At 35.4% G+C, this 22,670-nt stretch overlaps 1 protein-coding gene across 8 annotated transcripts in view; it reads left to right on the top strand.

The window, feature by feature from the left end:
• Positions 1 to 22,670, top strand: part of LOC120532859 (EGF-like repeat and discoidin I-like domain-containing protein 3) — a 939,662-nt gene that overhangs the window by 509,142 nt on the left and 407,850 nt on the right. For all 8 annotated transcript variants that reach the window (XM_039759297.1, XM_039759296.1, XM_039759295.1 and 5 more), the window contains one exon: positions 18,036 to 18,149. In XM_039759297.1, the coding sequence (XP_039615231.1) occupies positions 18,036 to 18,149 (114 nt within the window). The remainder of the gene's footprint in view (positions 1 to 18,035; positions 18,150 to 22,670) is intronic.

Genomic DNA, 22,670 nt, shown 5'->3' with positions numbered 1-22,670 from the left:
GCTTAATCAGCAAAGAGAACTTTCTTTCACACAAGGATGAACTTTTTTCCTTTTTCACATCCCCAAGCTAACAGAAAGTAGATTTATTGTCAAAGCTGTAATTCTTCTGACTTATGTCTCCTTGTAGTGAAAAGCTTGTTTTTCCAAGTAATCTTCTGAATGAGCCGCACCACAGATCAATGACTTTAACTCCTGAGAACGCTATAAAGAAAGTATATTTCTCTCAAATACAAATGGCTGAAAAATTGTGTTATGTATTTACTTTTACAAACTTTGAATATCCCAACATTTTTCATTAAGTAATTACTTTAGCAATTATTGGTTTGTCAGTTATTATGAACAAGAATATTTATATGAAAATTATAATTTTAAAAATTAATTGTAAATGTGATATTATATACTTAAATCAGCATTCCTCATATAATTTTTCCATTTTCTGCTTGCACCTTGTTTTACATTATTACATAAGATTCATTAATTATGACAAATGGAAGCCAATTATGCAAATTAAACTGTAAAATCTTTATTTTAAATTAAGCAAACAGCAGTAGTATCTGAATTACTGTACCAAACTGCTGAAAGTGATGCTCTGCATTTTCTCTTTACAGGCTTTGTTAACTGGTTGCTGATTCAGTTGGCTTTAAATATATGAGAGGTCATTTTTTCAGACTATATTTTGTACAAGCCATTACTGTGGCAGTTCTGTTAGGAGTGTGACTTTGAATAATGACATTAAGATAACTGTGTTTTTTATAGCCAAACATACAATTCAAATCTCTTTACTATAAAAAAAAAATTACAGTCTATCCTAATTTATGATAGGTTCAACAGTGGCTTCTTGGTTTTAGATTAAAGATAAAAGCAATTACATGGAATTTATGATTCCACAGCTATGTGTTTCATAACCTACAGTACACCCAAGAAAATAAAAATATATACTATTTTCAAACATCCATTTAAACAATTAGGTTTCAAAATTTTGGTCAGGATTTTAAATTAAATTTAGTAGTAATTTAATTTATGTAGTAACACACTGAAATGTTTTGTCTCCCAGGTTGGATTGGTTCCACTAAGTCTTCAATTAATCAAGTTCAAATTCAAGAGTATTTATTGTCATTTCATCCATATACAGTAGTACAGCATACAGTGAAACGAAACAACGTTCCTCCAGGACCATGGTGCTACATAAAACACAGGACAACGAAGAATCCATGACACATAACATAAAGACACATAATATATAACAAGGTGCATGTGGGTCAAATTTGCAAACATGTACAACACTGCAGAACAGAACACATATATCAGATATCAGACAGGTCCATGAGTGTTCAGGAGTTTGACTAATTGGGGGAAGAAATTGATACACATACTGGTGGTGAGGACCCAAATGCTTCGGTACCTTTTTCCCCAATAACAGGAGTGTTAGCAGTGAATGTGAAGGGTATGTTGGATCATTCACAATGCTGGTGGCTTTATGGATGCAGCATATGGTGTAAATGTCCATGATGGAGGGAAGAGAGACACTGATGATCGTCTCAGCTGTCTTCACTATCTGTTGTAGGGCCTTGTGATTCCTGACCGTGCAATTTCCAAACCAGACAGTGATGCAGTTGCTCAGGATGCTCTCTATGGTTCCTCTGTAGAATATTGTTAAAGTAGCTGGTGGAATATGGGCTTTCCTCAGCCTACGTAGAGAGTAGAGCCGCTGCTGGGCTTTCTTGGCTAAAGAGTTGGTGTTGTGGGACCAGGTGAGGTTCTCTGCCAGGTGGACCCCCAGGAATTTGGCGCTATTGACGACTTCCAAAAGTTGAGCCGTCAATGTTCAGTGGCAGATGGTCACTCTTAGTCTTCCTAAAGTCAACAATCATCTCCTTTGTTTTGTCTACATTCAGATACAGGTTATAGGCATTACACCAGTCCATTAACTGCTACACCTCCTCTCTGTATGCTGACTCAGTGTTGTTGCTTATGAGATCCACCACAGTCGTGTCATCTGCAAATTTTATGATGTGATTAGAGCTGTGTATTGTTGCACAGTCATGAGTCAGCAGTGTGAACAATAATGGACCGAGCACACAGCCTTGAGGGGCTCCAGTGCTCAGTGTGGTGGTTCTGAAGATGTTGTTTCCAATCCTGACTGACTGAGGTCTCTCAGTCAGGAAGTCCAGAATCCAGTTACAGAGGGTGGTGTTCAGTCCCAGCAGGCTCAGCTTTTCCATCAGCTGCTGAGGAATGATCATGTTGAATGCTGAGCTGAAGTCGATAAACAGTATTTGAACGTATGTGTCCTTATTGTCCAGATGAGCGAGAGCCAGATGGAGAGTGGTGGCTGTTGCATCATCTGTTGAATGGTTCCGCTGATAAGCAAACTGCAGGGGGTCCAGTGAGGGTGCAACAGGGTTTTGATGTCCCTCTTGACACGCTTCTTGAAGCACTTCATGATAATAGGTGTGAGTGCAATGGGACAGTAGTCTTTGAGGTTGGACACTTGTGATTTTTTTGGCACGGGAACTATGGTGGTGGTTTTGAAGCAGGTTGGGATGATGGCTCTGCTCAGGGAGATGTTGAAGATGTCAGTAAAAACATCTGCCAGCTGGTCTGCACACTCCCTTAGTACTCTGACAGGAAAATTGTCTGGTCCTGCAGCCTTCCGTGGGTTGACTCTTTGTAAAGTATTTTTCACATCAGCCACAGTCAGGTTTAATGCCTGGTTGCTAAGAGGAGAAGTGATCTTACTCATCACCATTGTTCTGTGCTTCAGGCCATGCATAGAAGTTATTCAGCACATCTGGAAGGGAGGCGTCACTGTCACAGGTGGGTGGTGTTGTCCTGTAATTAGTGATAGCCTGGATGCCTTTCCACATGCTCCTTGCGTCTTTGTCATGTAGGAAAAGTCCATGGATTCTCTGGGCATGTGCGCACTTTGCAGCTCTGATGGTGCGGGATAGTTTGGCCCTCGCTGTTCTCAGGGCAATTTCGTTACCTTCCCTGAAGGCAGGGTCCTAGGTCCTCAGTAGCACACACACTTCCTCTGTAATCCACGGTTTCTAGTTTGGGCATACAGTGATGTACTGGAGGAAATTAATCTCATTTTATCTTTGATTAAGAAAAAATAATCTTTTATTCTGGCCTGGATAACTAGTTTTCTATGTTCCCTGAGTGATTTTCCTTGCTTGCAGAATCTGCCAGGCATGAGCGACAATGGACTTGAATAATGTATAGATTACCATACAACCTCTTTTGCCATGCAACTTCAATGATTAGTTGGTTTCCCTTATGATTTCAGAACAAGTAATTTAAAATTTACAATTTCATCACCAACGGTATTACTTTTGTTATTAAACAAAAGTACTTTCATGAAGCTTGAGGCAGACGTATCTGCTATTGGACATTGAGTGGTTTAGCAATAGTGATCTATGAAAGCTCTTTTTTCTGGAAGTTCTGAATAGGAGAAAGAAAGTACAATGTATTCATGTACTGCAAGGATGAATACATTAGGTCAATGATGCTGTTCATTCATTTATTATTTCTCCAGATAACAAACAGCAAAATGACTGGATCCCACAAAAGCTAAGTTACCATGTTTTTAGTAGATTTTGTGTAAGAATTAAGCAGAACATTCAGAAATGTTCTAAGGATTATGGTGTGTGTATTTTTATGTTTGATTCTGTATATAACTATAAGCTTTTTGTTATATCATATTATTTCCTCAATGACTGTAACATGCTCTGTTATTAACAATACCCACTTTGTGTTGATATGCATCAGAATATGTTAATTACTAGTTTTTACAAACAGGCCATTGTAAATTAAGCAAACGTTGCCATTGCTTAATTACGTGGCAAGAAAATGGGTCCATATGTTATTCAAGAGTACAGCATTCTCCAGTAGAACTGTGCAAGCAGTTTTCTATTAATCTTGCTTTGATAAACAAAGTACAAAAGAAAGACTTTTTTAAATCATTTGCATGAAAATATACTTGTGTGAAAGTGCTTCCAGGTTGTAGGCTACTTTTGTTTTACCAGAGGAATGGATTTAAGAATATTTAGCATAAAATGCATGCGTTATGCATATTTGACTATATGACTGGCTTACTTGATATGGATTATGCAACACGAGTAACGCGAGAATTTTTAATGGCTGTTTTGATATTGTTTGCTGTTGTCCAGCATTGGTCACCACCTACTTCCATTAAAGCATAAACTTTGTTAGGTCTGTTCTGTATGAAAATGTTGAGATTAAAATTGTTTCTCAAACATCACTACAAACCACAGGAGGTAAGTAACATCCATCCTCTTCCGCTTATCCGAGGGGGCAGCAGCTTGAACAGAGATGCCCAGACTTCCCTCTCCCCGGCCACTTCTTCTAGCTCTTCCGAGAGAATCCCAAGGCGTTCCCGGGAAACATAGTCCCTCCAGCGTGTCCTGGGTCTTCCCCGGGGCCTCCTCCCGGTTGGACGTGCCCGGAACACCTCACCAGGTAGGCATCCAGGAGGCATCCTGATCAGATGCCCGAGCCACCTCATCTGACTCCTCTCGATGCAGAGGAGCAGCAGCTCTACTCTGAGCCCCTCCCGGATGACTAAGCTTCTCACCCTATCTTTAAGGGAAAGCCCAGACACCTTGTGGAGGAAGCTCATTTCAGCCGCTTGTATTCACGATCTCGTTCTTTTGGTCACTACGCATAGCTCATGACCATAGATGAGGGTAGAAACATAGAAAGACTGGTAAATTGAGAGCTTTGCCTTATGGCTCAGCTCCTTTTTCACCACGACAGACCGATGCAGAGCCTGCATCACTGCAGACGCTTCACCAATCCGCCTGTCGATCTCACGCTCCATTCTTCCCTCACTCGTGAATAAGACCCCAAGATAACCCTGAGAGGGCACTCCACCCTTTTCCAGCTGAGGACCATGGTCTCGGATTTGGAGTTGCTGATTCCCATCCCAGCCACCACACTCAGCTGCGAACTGATTCAGAGAGAGCTGAGGTAAGTAATAGTTAATTGGAAATATAATTTCTGGGTGGAGTATCCCTGCCACTAAAAGCCAATGGAGATACTGAAGGATACGTGAATTTAATTTCTGTATATGTTATTATCCTTGCTTCCACATTTTGAATGTGTTAGTGACAGAACCAACTTAACTGATTTAAAATATAATTATCTATTTTAAATGAGTTAATATTCTATGGCTGTTATATTAAAAATGTTGTGAAGCACATATTGGATAATTAATTAGTATGAATATTAACAAAAGAACTCAATCACAATTATTCCTTTAATTCTTTCTGAATTACATTAATAACCTCAGAAATTCTTAGTAAATTGCATTAAATTGTGTATACAGTACATTCTTAATTTAGTCTGTAATTTCAAGGTAATACAGCATTTGTTTTCAGTCTTCAATTACAATATTGAAGTTCTGAGATGCTGCTGAGGTCACATTGCCCTCTCAGTAAAGAGTGGCAAAAGTAGCAACTTTCAAAACTGGCTGGTTATATTTTTAGTTTAAAATATATCCATCATTTCCTCTGACTAGCAGGATTCAGAGCACATAAGCCTTTGTAGTTTTAATTTTCTTAGCACATATGCCGACTCAGCCCTGTTCCTTCATCTCGAAAATTCATTGTCACTGACACACCCGGCCAGCCTTGCTATCAAACCATTTTTGTGCTACAGTAGCAAAGTAGACAGAATAAAAAAATGTGAAGTTTCTTGTCAGTTATTATCAAACATCAAGGAAAGCAGATTCTTTTTTTTTTTTGTGATCAACTTTTTTATTAAGTAAGGGCAAATTGACAGTATATATCAATAAATGGAGGAAAGCAAATAAATATGATATAAAACTATATATATAATGAAGATAGTCAAACAATAACCAATTATTAGCAACTACCATAAAATACACTACAATTAAGCCAAAATAGCTTCTAATTTAAGCACACAAGCTTATCAGTAAATTTAATGGCAAACAATTGCAGAATCTGCAAGCATGAAGAAATAAATGGAAAGAAAGTTAAAACAATCCACATATTTGATATTTAGTTTTTTTCCATCAGGCCGCCATATTTTGGAAAGTTCATCAGTACCAAGTCTCAACCTTAAAACAATTAGCATTTTTGACAGCTTATTAAGTGAAGGGGCTAATAAGGGTCTTGAACAAAATAGACACTGGATATCCTAAAGTATCATGGTTTATCAAGAGCAATCTTGGGCATATAGTATCTCAAAATGCCCTCAAGCCAGCCTGATATTATGGTATGATGTTTTAAGGTTTCTCTCATCTATTCTTTTCTACAAAATCCCTCAATTCTTTCTTCTTTTGGATTTTTCTACTGTCTCTCTTTCTCTTTTCCAGCAAAGGCTATTTTCTGTCCAGGCAAAATTTTGCAAAACTGGTCTTTGCCTCCTGCTGGAAATTTTGTGTTCACTATCTTTTAATTTATGGCAAGCCTCTTTTTTTTAATCTTACATTTTTTGAGTTAATTGTGGTATGGATTTAAAATGATTATGTGTTGTATTCTGAGTTACAATTCTTGAACCTATTTCACTTTACTATAAGTATCCATGTCGTTCTGATTTAATTATGATGCATAGTAATCCATAATTGTGCTATATTACATTGACAAACGTTCATTACTTTAAAACATGTCATAGCTTTTCAATAGGTTTTGTGCTATCAAGCTCTTTATGTAACAGATAATGTGTGAAATCCAAACATTCATTTAGTTTGTTCTTTTTGTAATCATTTGTTCAGCATAACAATAACCATGGATATTTTTAGGAAACCGATCTTCATTCATGAAAGTGATATAAAAATGGTGAAAAAGATGCCCAAATCACTTCATGTAACACACCTTAATTTGAAGAAGCAGCAGCTCTACTACAAAGTCATCCCAGATTGCTGACCTTTCAGTTTGCCATTGTGTTAGAAACTTAGTTCAGCCACTTGTGAATAATTTGAAAGATTTGTCCACAGATTTAGTTCCTGCTTTAAACAGTGTCTTTTGGAACAGCAATTACACTTTAGCCTGTACACCCATTCAATAGTCAATCTCATGATATAACCTCAAGGAACCTGACCATAAGAAACTTAAATGCCTCCACTCAGGCAAGCTGTTCCCTTCTCACCTAAAGAGATTAAACTGCCCTTTTTCTAGAAGAAGTCAACGACTTCCGATTTAGAGGTGCTGATCCTGTTTTCTGCTGTGCTACAGCTGGTTATGAAAGGATGTAATGTTCACAGAACTTCACAGCCAGGAGAGCAAAAACAATGTTCTCTAGCTGTCAATTGTTGGATGATATAAAATATCAAGGATAAGAACAAACAAGATACAGTTTTGGTACTACCGTACTCCAATGTAGACACAACTCTTAATCCAGAAGTATATTGACTAAAAGGAGCACAGCAGTGAACAAATCCCCTTTTAGTACATTTTGCGTGACCTCATGGAATAAACCATCATGAGCCTTCAAACACCTTCATTTTCTGTGCAAGATCAGAGATTTAATTCACCATTCCATGACCATGGCAGTGTAAGTTTTCTGTCTTTGAAATAGATCGTTGGCCTAGACTTTCCCAGGTAGGTTCAAAAGTGTGATATTTCCGCTACATACAACATTTCCAAACACAGTAGTAACCATAATGGCTGAAATTGACTCCGTTCTGTTAGATGATTTGAGCATTAACCTTTCTAAGAACAAGTTTCTGAGCTCCCCATTCCTCTAGGAATGTCATGTAATAAGTCCTTTAGCAAACTAAACTTTTCACATCTGTCGACATAATTGCTAAGATTGAAGAGGTATTATGCTTACTGACCACTTTCTTTAATTTTATAAATAAATGTCTTAAAACAAATGACCATACTTCGTCCTTTCTATTCAAGGTCATTTTCTTACACAATAACAATGAATGAAAAGGTAAAGACAGGGCACTATATACATTTGTCATCTCTAATATTTCAAATTTTATCTTTCTTGATGTATTGTGTCCTTCTAATCGATTGTGAGCATATCCACTTAAGTCTATCCCAAAAAAAGGTCAAGCTATGCCTTCACCATTCTTCCATTTTAACTGTTCATTTAAGCAATTGTTTAAATTTTTGCTGTCTACAATTTCTGAAAAGGATAGGCAATTTTGGCAGCGGATGGGACATGTCTGGTCTTCTTAAATTACCTTGACCAATTTTTTAGGTTTCCATATTAATAAACTACCACTATTCTAAAATATGAATATGTGTTTCCTTTTGCCATATTATTGAGTGTTCTGTTAGGAGGATGATTTAAAATTTTCACAAATGTGTTTTCACTTGAAAATGGGTTGCACTGGTTAGAGCTACTGGTTTGATTCCATCTTATGCCATCATGCTCTTTATAACACTACATTTCAAGGATTAAATGTTGCATTTTCTGATGTGGGGTAATTCATATGAAATTGGGGCAGATCAGTCAGTTAGGGCTATCTTTCCCATGTCCACCCTTTCTCCAACTGTTTCTTCCCAGTTGCTGTCAATTCTTTTTCTTTCCACTCTTTCCATTTCTTTCAAACTTCTCAGGGTCTGTACACTTCTTTATTAGACACTTTACTGACAGAAGGCATTGTTCTGATATCAGTTTCTCAGGTATATTGCAATGTAGTAAAGAGTTAGTCGTGATACTTTAAAAACTATGAATGCTAACAATTGTTTTTACACAGATATTGTGTGTCTGTTTTAATCAAGTGTGTGCATATGTTCATTTGCAGGAGTGACATTTGGACTCTTGTGTTCATATAATGTGATGCTTTATATTAAATTGTAAATATTTTAAGAACCTACTACAGTTTGTTTATTTTAACCATTAAGCATAGTTATTTTGTTTAACAACCATTACATTTTTCTTTTATAAGTTAATATTATACTAGCACACATATTTGTAAAAGAAAAAGGCCTGTTTTTTATATTATTTTCACTGCTTTATGATGTTAGTTGTATACATAGGCTCACCCAAGGTAGCTCTAAATTTGGCTCAATAAACTCAATTCCATTTGTATGAAAAGCTGCAACAATGTATAATGCAAAACTAAAAAGGCCATTATTTTTAAACCAGTCAAATTATTTAATTCCTCTACCAAGACAGGGCATTAAAATAATCACCTGGGGCCTCAAGTAAAAACGATGCACAAAAATGCTGCATATGCCCATTTCCACGCTTACTTCTACATGTATAAAAACTGAACTTCGCGTAAAGCCACACACATTTTCAGGGCAGGGTCCCCTCTTGCATATGCGCTTTTCTGTTCGGTTTTGTAAACTGGCAGCACCCAACGTCAAAGCAGTTTTACTGTTTCTTTGGTCTGCTTTTCTTTTTTAGATTCACAACTATGATGTAGGTTTTATCAAATGTACAAATATGAATTGCATATCGTTTACAAAATGAATTCACTTGCTTGAACTAATTCTGTAACTATATAATGGTGCATGGAATGGCCAAACTATTCCAACTACCATAGATGCTTTAGTGTTGTTAAAACACTGAAGAATTAGAAGAGAGTGTGTATTTACAGATGATGATGACTGACTTCTGTCGATTTTGATTTCCAAGAGCTATCCTTTTAGAGTTGTGTGCTGAACTGGTGCTGGCTTTACAAAGGTAGACTTTGAGGAATTGTGCTCTACATGTTTCTTTGAAAGTTTTGCCCACTCTCAGGTTTTTAGCCAAAGGAGCTTTTCAACGTGAAATTGCTGATGATCAGGTATTTCACTAACATCACCAAGTTGCACCATGCCAGCTGTATAGGATGATATTATCCTCTTATCATCCAGATAGATAAGATTTCCTTATACTATGGTTGAACTGGAAAACATAAAAATGCAATTCGCAGCAATTCCAGCTTTCCTAATGTAATCCGACCGGTCAACTGCATGCACATTGCTATTGCAACGGCGCTGGACAAGTTACGTCAGCCAAGGATGTACCACCAAAGGAATGAGCTGGCATTACACCATATACAGTATAACTGAAGAGCCTATAAAAATGGCAACTCTGCACAGATGTAAGTTCTTTTTCCAACTAGTACGGAAAAAGGCAAGCAGTCCTTTTAAGGGTAGTGAGTCACCTCAAAGTAAAGAGCAGAGAACTATTGTGGCGCTATGTGCCATCATTACACCTTCAGAGAATGAATTTGCTTATGTAAATGTAAAGCATTTCTATTCTATTAATGTGCAGCTTTATAGTGCACAGAAAGTGTGATGCAGTGGGCAAGCATGTACCTGAAGAGAGATGTGCTATGATGAACCAGACTGCACAGAGGTCAGCTTTTGTAGTATTGTCTGACACAGAATTAACAGATGGTGGGCTGTGACTTGCTTTTTTTCATGTTGACTATGATATCCGACCAGTTCTTTTCTTTTTTAGGCAATGTATGACTTTCTGAACTTGAACTTTTGAGTGTCTCCCCCACACTTTTATTGCTTATACCACAGCGTAAGCCAGCAAAAAATATTTGAAATATAATGATTTTTGCCACACATTTCAAGTTATATTTATGTTTGAGTTATCTTGTGTATTTATTAGGAATTAAGGTAATGGCAAAATTGGCCCTATAGCAAATTCTTACATTTTTCTTATTTTTATTTTTGTATAAAATGCATAGGCAATGACACATTAAAAAGGTTGATGTCACTGTGATCCTAGTCTGTATCTATCCACTGGCTATTTGAAGGAGTCAGTGGTGAAAAGAATAGAAGGATCATAACTTCTGTGTGTCCATTAAAAGTTAACACTATGAACAGAAGTAAAGAACCGACTCTCTTTTGCTCTCTGAAGATGATGAGCATTTATCTGATGAGATTATTAATGCAGTATTAATTGTCAAATAATGGAAACAATGTGTGAGCACCACAAAAGTACATCATGGAAAAGTACATCATTGACACCACTGAGTAGAAGAAAAAAGTTTCTCCCAACAAGGTACACAAGATTAATAATAATGTTACTTCAAGATACAGCATATGTCTTCAAATTTATCTAATAAAACCTTACTATACTGTACATAACCTTACTGTTGCAAAAGTTGCAGGCAGTTTTCATAAATCTTACCATGCTTGTTCTGAAATCGAAAACCATGTTTCAGAACAAATGTACAGTTTGCATGAAAATTAAACCAATTAAATCATCCAATGTCATCATGGATGAAAGTGCACTACATTGACATTTTATGCCATTCTATATGAAAGTGTGTGGTAAATGGGTAGTAGACATGTTTTTTGCTCTCCACGACAAAATTAGTCGGAAGTGGAATAATTTAAATTGTGTGTTTTTTTTATTTTAATGACTAACAGTTTATAACTTTAACAAATATGTTTTAAGTAGCATATTAGTGCAGCAGCTCTCATTAAGTATGAGTTACATTTCAGAGAGCTTCTGCACTTTCTTTTCTTGTTTCTTCAATTTACTTACAACTCTAAAGAGCTTTTGTAAAGTCATCTAGTGCATCAGCCAAACAGAAGAAGACAGGAAAGTTCAATTATGTTGCCTCAGCTGTATCATAAAGTTTCCACAGACTGCTCCCTTCAAATTTGCATGCAAAATAGTTTTGATTTAGATTTGAGCTGAAAGATTTTCACCAAACCAAGATGTACAACATAGTTTAACAAAGTATTTACCTGTTTCACATGAAAAAAAAAGTAGCAAGAAGTATTTCAAGGCATCGCTTGACCTTTACTTGTCATATAGCTAAATACCACATCACTTAATATTCTTTTATCAGTTGTCATGATGCTTTTGTAAACCTAATTGGGCAGGTGTAATCACATCTGCAGTGGTTTGCCCAATTAAGTGTATAAGAAAGCCTCGAAATCATTGCAACATGCATCTGTCAAATACATATACTGTAATTTCCCAGCAGCTTATTAATAAAAGCACAAACCTAATTCTATTTGCAATGCCTCTATTACCTGCTCTCGCAAAGAATATAATAAAATAAAGCCTATTTTTAATGAAAAGATATTGAAGAAATCTAAGCTTTTATTTTTTTGTAGCCATTTTTGTTGTTCAGGCTATCAGTAACCAAAATATTTCCATGGCAGAAATAGCTGTAAGGTTTAACTAACAATCGGTAAGACATTGGACCAGAGCACGGCTTGTAACATGTCTTTAAAATCAGAATGGAGACGAGAGTGACAGGAGAAACAGAAGACATCCTAAACATACTCAAATAGCAATCGACATATTGTGAAATAGCAAAGTTTTTATGCAACCTTGGCAAATAAACTCCCATCTGAATTCTTTCATTTCATTAATAATAGGGGGCTCAGCTCCCTGCTCGCTTCGCTCGCCACCCCAGCCCAGCCACTTCACGTATATGCTTTTGCATTTGTCATTTTTATTAAGTTCAAAATAAGCCAATTTTTTTTTTTCGCTACCTGTAAAGCTTGTACTTCTTCTCCTTCTTTAAATTGAATCATTTTCTGACCTGGTAATTGAATTGGTAGTAATTCAACAGAATGACTTCGACCGTGCATTGGCAATTCCATTAAATGCCACCCGCTTTCCATTGAACTGACATACCAAGTATCTAAATATGCTTGAACTTCGTCCTGAGACTGTTCTTTGGATAAAGCTACGCTTACTCTATCATGCCCTTTATGAATGTACTTGTAGATGTGCTTAATACTCATAACCGATGCACAACAGATATTCAACATTAATATGACCATCAAATCATTTGAGCAAATAGGGGTTACAGTATATGGTACAATCATTGAATTATCAATCATCACAATTTTAACAACTTTCTTTCCGTGATAAATGTGTTGTTCGTGATGATTATCTCTGCATTGATAACCAGTAAAGCCAGTCTTAGTCATATCTGTTGAATTAATGAAAGCTTTAGGAAATTTCTTTAAATGCTTTTTTTTTTGGAGTCCCAACGTGCTGAATCTTTTAAATGAGGTCCATGAGACATGTGTTTAATGACTTTGTACCATAATTCAGGATAGGTTTCTCTGTTTGGAATTTCAGCACAGACAAAACGATCTACATCATCAGGAGGTAATAATTTATTCTGCAAAGTAACCAATAAATGCATGTGAGGATTTTGCAGATAAATTTTGTGTAAAGTGCAATAGAATTTCTAATATATCCGACCATTTAACTCTTTCGATTCTATTTTGCATTGCTTCTCTGTGATCAAAACGTTGAAATGTATAAGAGCTGAGAGATCAGGAAATGTGTCTGTCAAAAGCATTCACACAAATGAAGCGAGAGTACCGTGTGTGTGGTTGTGTATGGTTGAGAAGAGGGAGTGACTTGAAAAAAATCTCAAGGCCAAAGTCTCAACTTGCGGGACTTGAAAAAATCTTCCAGTAAGTGTTGTCTCATCTTCTAAAAAGTCTTATCTCGACGCAGGTTTTTCTGATTATAATAGAGACATTTAGTTAATTATTTGTTTGAAAGGTTTAATATTTATGAAAATAAATACATCACAAATTACACTAAATGATTTCTCTGCACAACACATTATGCAGGATCTTGTGCCTGATCATTACTTACTGTATGTGGAATTGGTACTGCTTCAGTGTTAAAGCAGTTGTGTGCATAAGTGTTATAGAGTATCCTGATTTTCTCCTTGCCTTGTACTCAGTGCTGCTGGGATAGGCCCTGGCTTTCATGGCCCTAAATTAAACTAAGTAGGATGGAAAATGTCACATTAAGACTTTTTGGGTTCATATATTTTCATTTTAACCTGTTATATTAATCAAGTACTCTGTTTTGTTTTCTGTATTGTTCATTACATTATTAAAGCTTTCAGGTGCAAAAACAGGTAATAAAATACAATTATTTATCTCCACTTTAGCTAAATCATATTTATAAATCTGTACTTTTGTAAACTGTTAATCTCAACAAAATTATCTGTCTAGAAAGTGTTTATTATCATTAATCTCCAATTAACAGCTCATTTAATAAAGCCTTCTTGCAGTAGTAGTACTACATGTGGCACTACTACTACTACTATTAATTATTATTATTATGTTAGAGTAACAGGAGTGTCTGTAGTCCTTTTCACTTATACAGTTAAACTTACATAGAGTTTCTAAAGTATAGAGTTTTCACAAATCTAGCATTGAATAGTTCAGAAATTATTGTAACAAATGCATAAGATCTATAAATATATAAAATAAAATAAATAATATAAATATATAGATGATAACATTTTAAAAAGGTGTTTCTTTTTCCTACAGGGTATTAATTAAGCTAGGCATATAACAATAATCAAAGGCAAAAAAAAAGGCTGTATCAAAATAATTTAATCTCAGCTAAACTGTCCAAGTAAATATATGTTTTATAATTAAAAAGGATTGGGTAGGTTTTCAAGCCATGCTTTTATATTTATTTTGAAAGAGGTGACTGCCAAAACAGATGTATTTATGTGAAGTTAGAACCAAATATGAAATCCACCTAAGCAAAACAGTTCTACACTGGCTTCTTCCATTATAGGATGTGAGAAAACTTGGAACATTTCTCAACAACATTAGAGGACAAGCAGAAAGTATGAGGACAGGTTGCTAGTCCTTTATGCTTATTCAGTCTCACATGAAGCCAGTATATACAGTAGTTGATATTTAGTCTAACATATGCATCTTTAGAATGCAGAACAAAAAGCTGTACAGACACTTGGAATGAATGAAAACCCCCAGAGGAAGACAGAAGTTGAACCAAGGTCCTGTAAGCTAACACTGTTAAGCACTGGATCACGATGCTGTTACCTGGACATGCACTGTTTTTGCCTACTTTAGCCTCTCTGGATTTCTTTTGATCTTTATGGACTACTTACATTTTACTAGTGTTGCTCAATCTGTCTCCATTTTGTATATACCTTATTTCCCAACATATATCTGATGAAGCAAACAAAGACTAGTGATTTCATTATTTCTAGCGATTCAGTTTTCTGTAGTATCTGCAATACTTATGTGCTTATCATGATATGCTGCATTGGTTAAAATTAGAATCATTTATAAAATCTCTAAAGATAAAAAGCTACCTACTACTCAGTAGTTGCTTTCAGTCTTCAGTAATGACAGGTTTCTTTATTTTACTTAATAGTTTTCAGATTGTATTACTGCATGTTTAAGATGACTTTCAAATGATAAGAAATTCCAAAATGGATAAACTGCAGAAAAGCAATAAGTACTGGCCGAGATAACCTGTGCCTCCTATTTGTTCCTTTTAAAAAAAAATAGCATTAGCATATTCTAACTGGTATTTATTCAACATCTAATTTAGGACTTGGTGTATTTAACAATACTATGTATAATAAATTAATGAAATCCTATAGACACAACCATTTTCTCGTCATGTGTATGATCCTCAATGCTGTTATTGCTTCATTTTGTGGTTCTTGAATGTTCAGCTACTGCTACATTTTTTTTAGATGCATTTCATTTCAGTTTGCATTTTTTGTCTGTTATTTATATCAAACAAATATAAATCTAGCAGAGATAAAACAGTGCAAAAGCCTACTGCAGTGGCTTCAAAAATGCAGCATTATGAGGCAAACAAAATGCCAATTTTATAGCATGTTCAATGTGTCTGTGTTGATTAACTGCCACTAAAGGGAAACATTAGTTTGTCTGCTCACTTTTAAGGGTGTTGTAAATGCCACAAAACTCAATATTAACTATTATTATGAAATCATTTAAAATAGATTTCCTTTATGTCTAAAATATGAGCATTAATGTTTGAATAGTTACCTGAAAACAATGACTACATAAATCTAAAACCTAAAGTAATACATATATCTATACTAATAAAAGGCAAAGCCCTCACTCACTCACTCACTCATCACTAATTCTCCAGTGAGAATAGGTAGAAGGCTGAAATTTGGCAGGCTTATTCCTTACAGCTTACTTACAAAAGTTAAGCAGTTTTCGAAATTCTACACGTAACGGTCGATAACGGTCAACAACGTCTGCCATGTTGAACTTTCTTATTTATGGCCCCATCTTCACGAAATTTGGTAGGCGGCTTCCCTGCACCAGAGGAGTGACATGTGTCTGTCATGGTTGGTTAAATACAAGACAGACATTCTGGAGCATTTTCAGCAGCTTGTTAGGACATGCTGTTACTCCTGCAGAAGCAAGTTGCAGTAGTCCAGAAAAGATCAAGGCCTGGACCAGAAGTTGTGCTGCATACTCTGTCAGATAAGTTCTGATCTTGTAAACGTTGTACAGCGGGAACCTGCATGAATGAGAAATAGTAGAAATGTGGTCAGAAAAAGATAGCTGCTTATCAGTCACCACTCCAATGTTGCATACTGATTGGCAGATGTTAGTGACAGTCAGCCAGGTTGTACAGAGATGGGGAATTGAACAGACTGAGATCACAAGAACCTCAGTTTTTGCTGGATTGAGTATAGATGGTGGTCATATCACTAAGACATGCAGAGACTCTAGCTGATACCATATTATCCTCCAGAGGGAATAACAGATTCAGCTGTGTATCATCTGCATAGCACTGATAAAAGAAACTATGGGGTTGAATGATGGAGTCCAGTGAGGTGGTGTACAGAGAGAAAAGTAGAGGACCCAGCACCGATCCTTGAGGTACACCTATGTAGTATATTTGCTGTACATTTGATAAATCTCCTTGCAAACACAAACTGTAGGATCTGCATGAGATGTAGGACTTAAACCATCCGAGAGCAGTTCCAGTGATGCCAAGGTCAGAGCAGGTGGCAAGAAAGATGTGATTGACAGTATCAAAGGCAGGGGAGATATCCAGCACGATTAATAACATGTTAGTAGCTCTAGTAAGTTGTAGCTGGTTGACCACAGTTAGTAGAGCCATCTCAGTCGATTGGTTCTTCTTGAAGCCAGACTGGTTGGTATCAAGCAATCCATTCTCTTCAAGGAAGGAAGAGACCAGGTTAGAAACAGCACATTCAAGTGTTACTATTATTGAAATCTATGTATTTAATAATGAATGAAAAATGACACTCAATCATAAATTTGCTGAAAATTGGTGTCTGCAACAACCAGTTTGTGGACCAGTACTTTATCTGTACTGGTTTACCAACTATGCACCTCAGTATCAGTAGACTGACAAACACCCATATGCCTCTGCAGCAACTGGCTGCTAGAAACTGTCTGCAACAAGCAAATTGTTTACTGTGACTCTTCCAGCACTGCTCAGCATGGCAGTTTATTTTAACAACTCCAGCAGACTATCATCGACAAATCATAAATAGTCCATGATCAACAGATCATGAAGAGGTGTCAGTTTCACTGTTTGTGCCAATGTGTAAAATCCAATTCATTTCATTATCACTATTGTTCGATTTGAGCAATGGTTCAATTTTCAAGTTAACATAAATGGCATTTCTAAATTTGCGTTATGTGACAGTATGTGTAATATTATGCCCTACATTCAATTGGCATCTCATCCAGGCCTTATTAGTGTCTTGCACCCAATACTGCCAGGATACGTTCCTTCCTCTAGGATCCTGTATGGGTATAACAGGTTTAACAATAAGACAGGATTCAAATCGCAACTGGCAACAATTTATAAGAAGTTTGCACATTTTCCTCATGTCTCTGTGACATTTTTCCACATACTTCTGCAGTACATACCGTACAATACATACAATATAAGGTCATTTGATATCTTTAATTTTGCCTCGTGTGAGTGAGCATTAATGAGTGTTTGTGTGTGTCCTGTGATGGACTGGCTTCTGCTTTCTGCACAGTCCTGATGGGATGTAAAGAAAATGCTGGCTTATACATTGCTATACATGGATAGTTTACAAGAAATAAGAAGCCATGAACTGGTCAAAAATTCTGGAAAAAGAAAGGTATTGACAGTAAGCCATTCTATTTTTTCATTATGTGGCTTATAAAATACTTAAATTAGTAGAAATGTAAATTTCTAAGCAAAACTGTATTTCAACAATGAAGCCAGAAACCAAACAGTACGTTTTCATTTAAATCTTGGAATGGATTTACTGTCTTTGCTGCAATATTAATCTAACCACATTTTTTTCCTTTTTTTTTTAGATGTTAATGAATGTGAAAATGATCCTTGTAAAAATGGTGGGATTTGTACGGATATGGTTGCTAACTATTCTTGTGAGTGCCCGGGCGAGTTCATGGGGAGGAACTGCCAGTACAGTAAGTTTGAAAATATTACATAATATATTATACTAGAATATCTGCTTTATTTTATTTTTAATTTAGACTTTAAATTTACAGAGCATCTGGTTGTTATTGATTATTTCCTACCCATTGCTGAGACTACTTCAATTTCTCTAGATTATGGCAATTCCATATTTTATCCCATATTTTAAAGTGTGCACATCTTTCTCATATTATATTTAAATGGCAAAAATCAGATAATGTTCCAGATGGTGGGCAAAGAATTTGAGGGACTTCCTTAGAATTATCGCTAAGCTCCTTGTTGGTTTTGGCTACGGTAAATTGCATATGCTGAACTTCATACTCTAATTTTGATTTTCAATACTTTTTTTGTAAAGTCAGTAAATGGGAAATACACTAAAGGTTTTGTTGACAGAAACATAAACAATGATATCAATCTGATCACTGAAAGCAACCAAAATTTTTATTGTGTAATAATGTGGTGCATGTCATGAGCCAAAATACTGTAGAAGGCAAATCCTATGTGTCTCAAAGTTTCAAGCTTACGATTTATTCCTTGACCCTAAATTATAAATTCAGATATTTTGAAGCCTAACATCAAACTTTCTAGTACAGTATTTCTTATTAGTCTTTGATTTTTCATGTTAGTGAATTTGTTTCAGTTGAAAAAATGTAAAATTAAACACAGCATGTGTATATGGTGATCATTAATGTGTATTCACATGTACTTTAATAATGAATAGCACATTCTTGTAAGCCACTACCAGAAAGCATAGTTCTGTCTTCTGTAATTTATATTAAAGGAAACACTATTAATAACAATAACAATATACTAAAAATAATATATTATGTATATTTAGTAACAATATTGACACTTATTTCAGAGCTAAGGAATAAATTATTTATTGTCAGGCATGGCAAATGTATGCCACAAAATATATATAGCATATAATAAATTTTGCTGCTAGGTTGTATTATTTTAAAGTGTACTTTAAAATGTTCTCTTGATAAAAATACAAAGCAGCACTAAACAACAAAACAAAGCATTAATGTGTTGAATTGTGCTTGCTGCATGAGAAACAATGATAAGGCTGGATCTGTTTGCTATCAATGATAGAATGGACATTATCAGTCGCACCCGAAAAGGTGTCTGCAGATTTTACTAGCAGATTTGGAATGCTCATTATCAGCAGTGATATGTGTGTGAGCAGCAAGTAAGCATTTACAAAAGCACTGTAACTCTCATTATTGCTCTTCTAGAAAGAAAAATGTATTTTTATTCTCCTTATATTATAATACAATTTACTATAAATACCTGCAAAAGGATGCCTTTTGCATGAATTGTTATTAAAATAAACCATTAATCATAATTTTTTACAAAAGGATACTGATACATATACATTTAATAAAAATCACTTCAGCATGTAGCCATTTTGTCAGTTACATTTGTTGATGTCGTAATTATTGTGGGATAATTTGTGTATAATACATTTAAGTGTTAGGGGGTAATGTAGGCTGTGGGTAGAGAAATGCTGGAGGGGAACCAGAAGGGGAGACAGGAAGGAGGAAGTGCATTGGTCTGTAAGACACTATCTTTGTTAAATAAAAGTTATCAAGTTCTCACAGCGGAGTCAAACTCACTTGTAAAACACGACAATTATCTCTGTTTAAATAACTGATGGTGAATGTAGTAAACTGGCTAGGAGCTACTAGTATAGTCATGTGAGACCAATATGTACTGATACCTTATATTACATGGAGTGAGAAAGAGGCATTATCAGAATATTGAAACCAAAATCAGGAGAAGATTGTCTTGAGAAAGTCTTACATTTGACCAATGATTGAAGGCAATTGAAAAACTCAGTCCCATGTGACTTGCATTTCCTGTTTATGATTTGCACTGATTTTTTTCCTGGAGTGTTTATTTACAAAACTGTATGTGGTTTGCATATTGTGAACAAATGACTGTATAACTGATTTGTGTATTATGTGAAAAGAGTAACGTGTGTTTTTCATTTCATTTGTCATTTTATAATATTGGTCACCATTGGTATATATTATATCCTAAACTTTTATCTTTGTTCTCCATGAAAACATGAGATTATTTTTTTTTTCGGTCATGACTACAGAAAACATAGGCAAAGTGACATATTAAACAATATACAGTTTTTGGGTAGAGTATTCCTTTTAAGAAAAGTTCCTATTGATGCAGCATGCAGGATCCATATTCCAGTACTTGGGATTGATCTGATTCATATTAATTCCTCAACATTTGCATTGCACCGTGTGTAAACACATGCCACAGTTAAGTAAACTTCAGCCAGAGACTAGTTTTTGGAGCGTATATATCCATTAACTGAGGTTTGAGTAATATTTTGTAAATAATCACCTCTCTGACACCTATACCCATCAATGGAGTTACTTATCAAGGACCTGGAACTAGCAGCAGACAAGTGAGGGAGACCGTAAATGTAGCTGTAGTATATGCAAGACTCTATATTCAAAATAACACAAGTGAGATTATTAAAATCATAGTTGGATTAAATAAGGAAGTCTGAAACATTAGGAGACAAAAATTAGTCCATGCTAGTACTGTATAAAGAACTCAAGAAGATTTCAACAAATGAGCTTAAATGCAGAGCAGCAAGGGAGAGGACTAATTGCTAATGCCTAGCATCTACAGTAGAAATGCAGCAAACCTAAAAGGTGATATAAGCAATATAGATACTGTATTTAAACTTAGAAGGACAACACAGCCATTACTCTCTGACTCCTGGTATATTGAGCAGTCAATTTTGTGGCAACATTGCCACAGGCAAGGATAACTGTCTGATCATAGTGTGTCTTTACATCACAGTAAAAACAGGTAAACAGGCTACTTCTGGTCATTAGCACACAGACAGGCCCAGAAGCTGCAGCATCAAAGACAGCAATGGCTCTTTTGTTCATAAAAATATAGACACAAAGTGAAACCAGAAGTATAGAAATATAGCTGAGCTTAATGGGAATCCTCAGTCAGATGAAGATCACATGGCATCAAGAGAAAAATCTGAAAAATAAAGAAAAGAAAATCTAAAGATATTTAAATCTCTATAGAGATTTTTGTGGTAGAAAACCCAGAGTAATTTGTACACTTCATACAGATTATGTGCATGGAGTATTCAAACACCAGATTGTCTGAAACAGCATGGCAGCATTGAGTGGAAGGTGTAAATGGAAAGACACAAGGAGTTTATAAGATTAAATGCACAATATTAAGCAGCCTGCAGAAATGCATGCCTGCTACCACAAGCAGTTTGCAGGACATTACTGAATTGTGGGAATTAGTAGAAATCATAGAATTTCAATTCTAAAGTGTCCATTTCAACCATTTCCGAATGTGCAAGTCAACAGTTTTTATTGTATTTGCTGAACGAATCTATCCATTACCATTAAATGTTAATTGGACAATAGTTACAAGGAATGACAGCTACCTGACAGTTCTTCCAGCTGGTAGTATATAGTACATTCAGTAAACATTAAAAAGAAGAATTAAAGAATATGGCAAGTGTAGAAAGTATATGCATTGAATGATGGAAACTCTTGCTTTGTTTTTGGGTTAATGTAATCTGGCTTTTCATAACTGAATAAATATAACCAAAAGTAAAAAAAGCCTAAGGTACTTGCTCTATCAAAGAGCATATCCTATAGTTCAAAAAACCTTCCATTTCTGCTTCTGTACAGCAAAATAAATTGATAATACTGCAGTAATTAAACATGTACAATGTTTGCTCTCTGCCAAGTGGCACTGCATTCTAGTTTTAAGAACTGATCTGTGTTTGTTTGGTCTACTATTGTAATATATGTAATAGAAGAAACCTGTTCAAGAAAACATAACTTTTTTTTCAGCTGAATTGTGATATTTCTGTAAAAAATGTACATTTTAAAAACTGCAAACTTTGACAGATTTCACCTTGATAAAAAAACTCACACACTTGCTTGAACCTGCCTGTTAAAATACCAAACATGCAGTATTATACAAAATACAACAGTAGGAAAGGAGATATATATGGTTGTATCTTCCTAATGTTCTAATTATCACACTACATTGATTATTCATGCATATGAGGAGAGTACAGAGAAAAGTGTAATGTTGCAAAAGACACACTCAGTTCTTTCTCAGTTTTTTTTTTATTAGTTGCTGAAGTTTGAAAAGCACTGATTCTCACATCTGGCAAGTGAAACATCTTTAGTTGCTTTATTTGTTGAGCACAGCTTACACTGTGCCTTTAGTTTCAACTGATGTATCTAAAAGAATTTGCATACAGTCTAAAGAAAGGTTCTTCATTTAACACACTAATGAATTACTGTCTCTATGTGTTAAAAACAAATTTTGTGAAAAAGCTCAATAGTGCCATTCTAAATAAACTAGATTCATCTTTGTGTTTTCAGTTTGCTTACACAAAAACTATCTGTCATTCTTTCTATTAAGATTCTGTAACTCTATACTTTCAGGTTTAAAATGATTGGTGTAACTAGCACTATAAATTGTAAACG

Source organism: Polypterus senegalus, chromosome 7 (assembly GCF_016835505.1).
Source record: "Polypterus senegalus isolate Bchr_013 chromosome 7, ASM1683550v1, whole genome shotgun sequence".
Taxonomy (NCBI): Eukaryota; Metazoa; Chordata; class Cladistia; order Polypteriformes; family Polypteridae; genus Polypterus; species Polypterus senegalus.
This window is presented reverse-complemented; position numbering and strand designations above follow the sequence as displayed.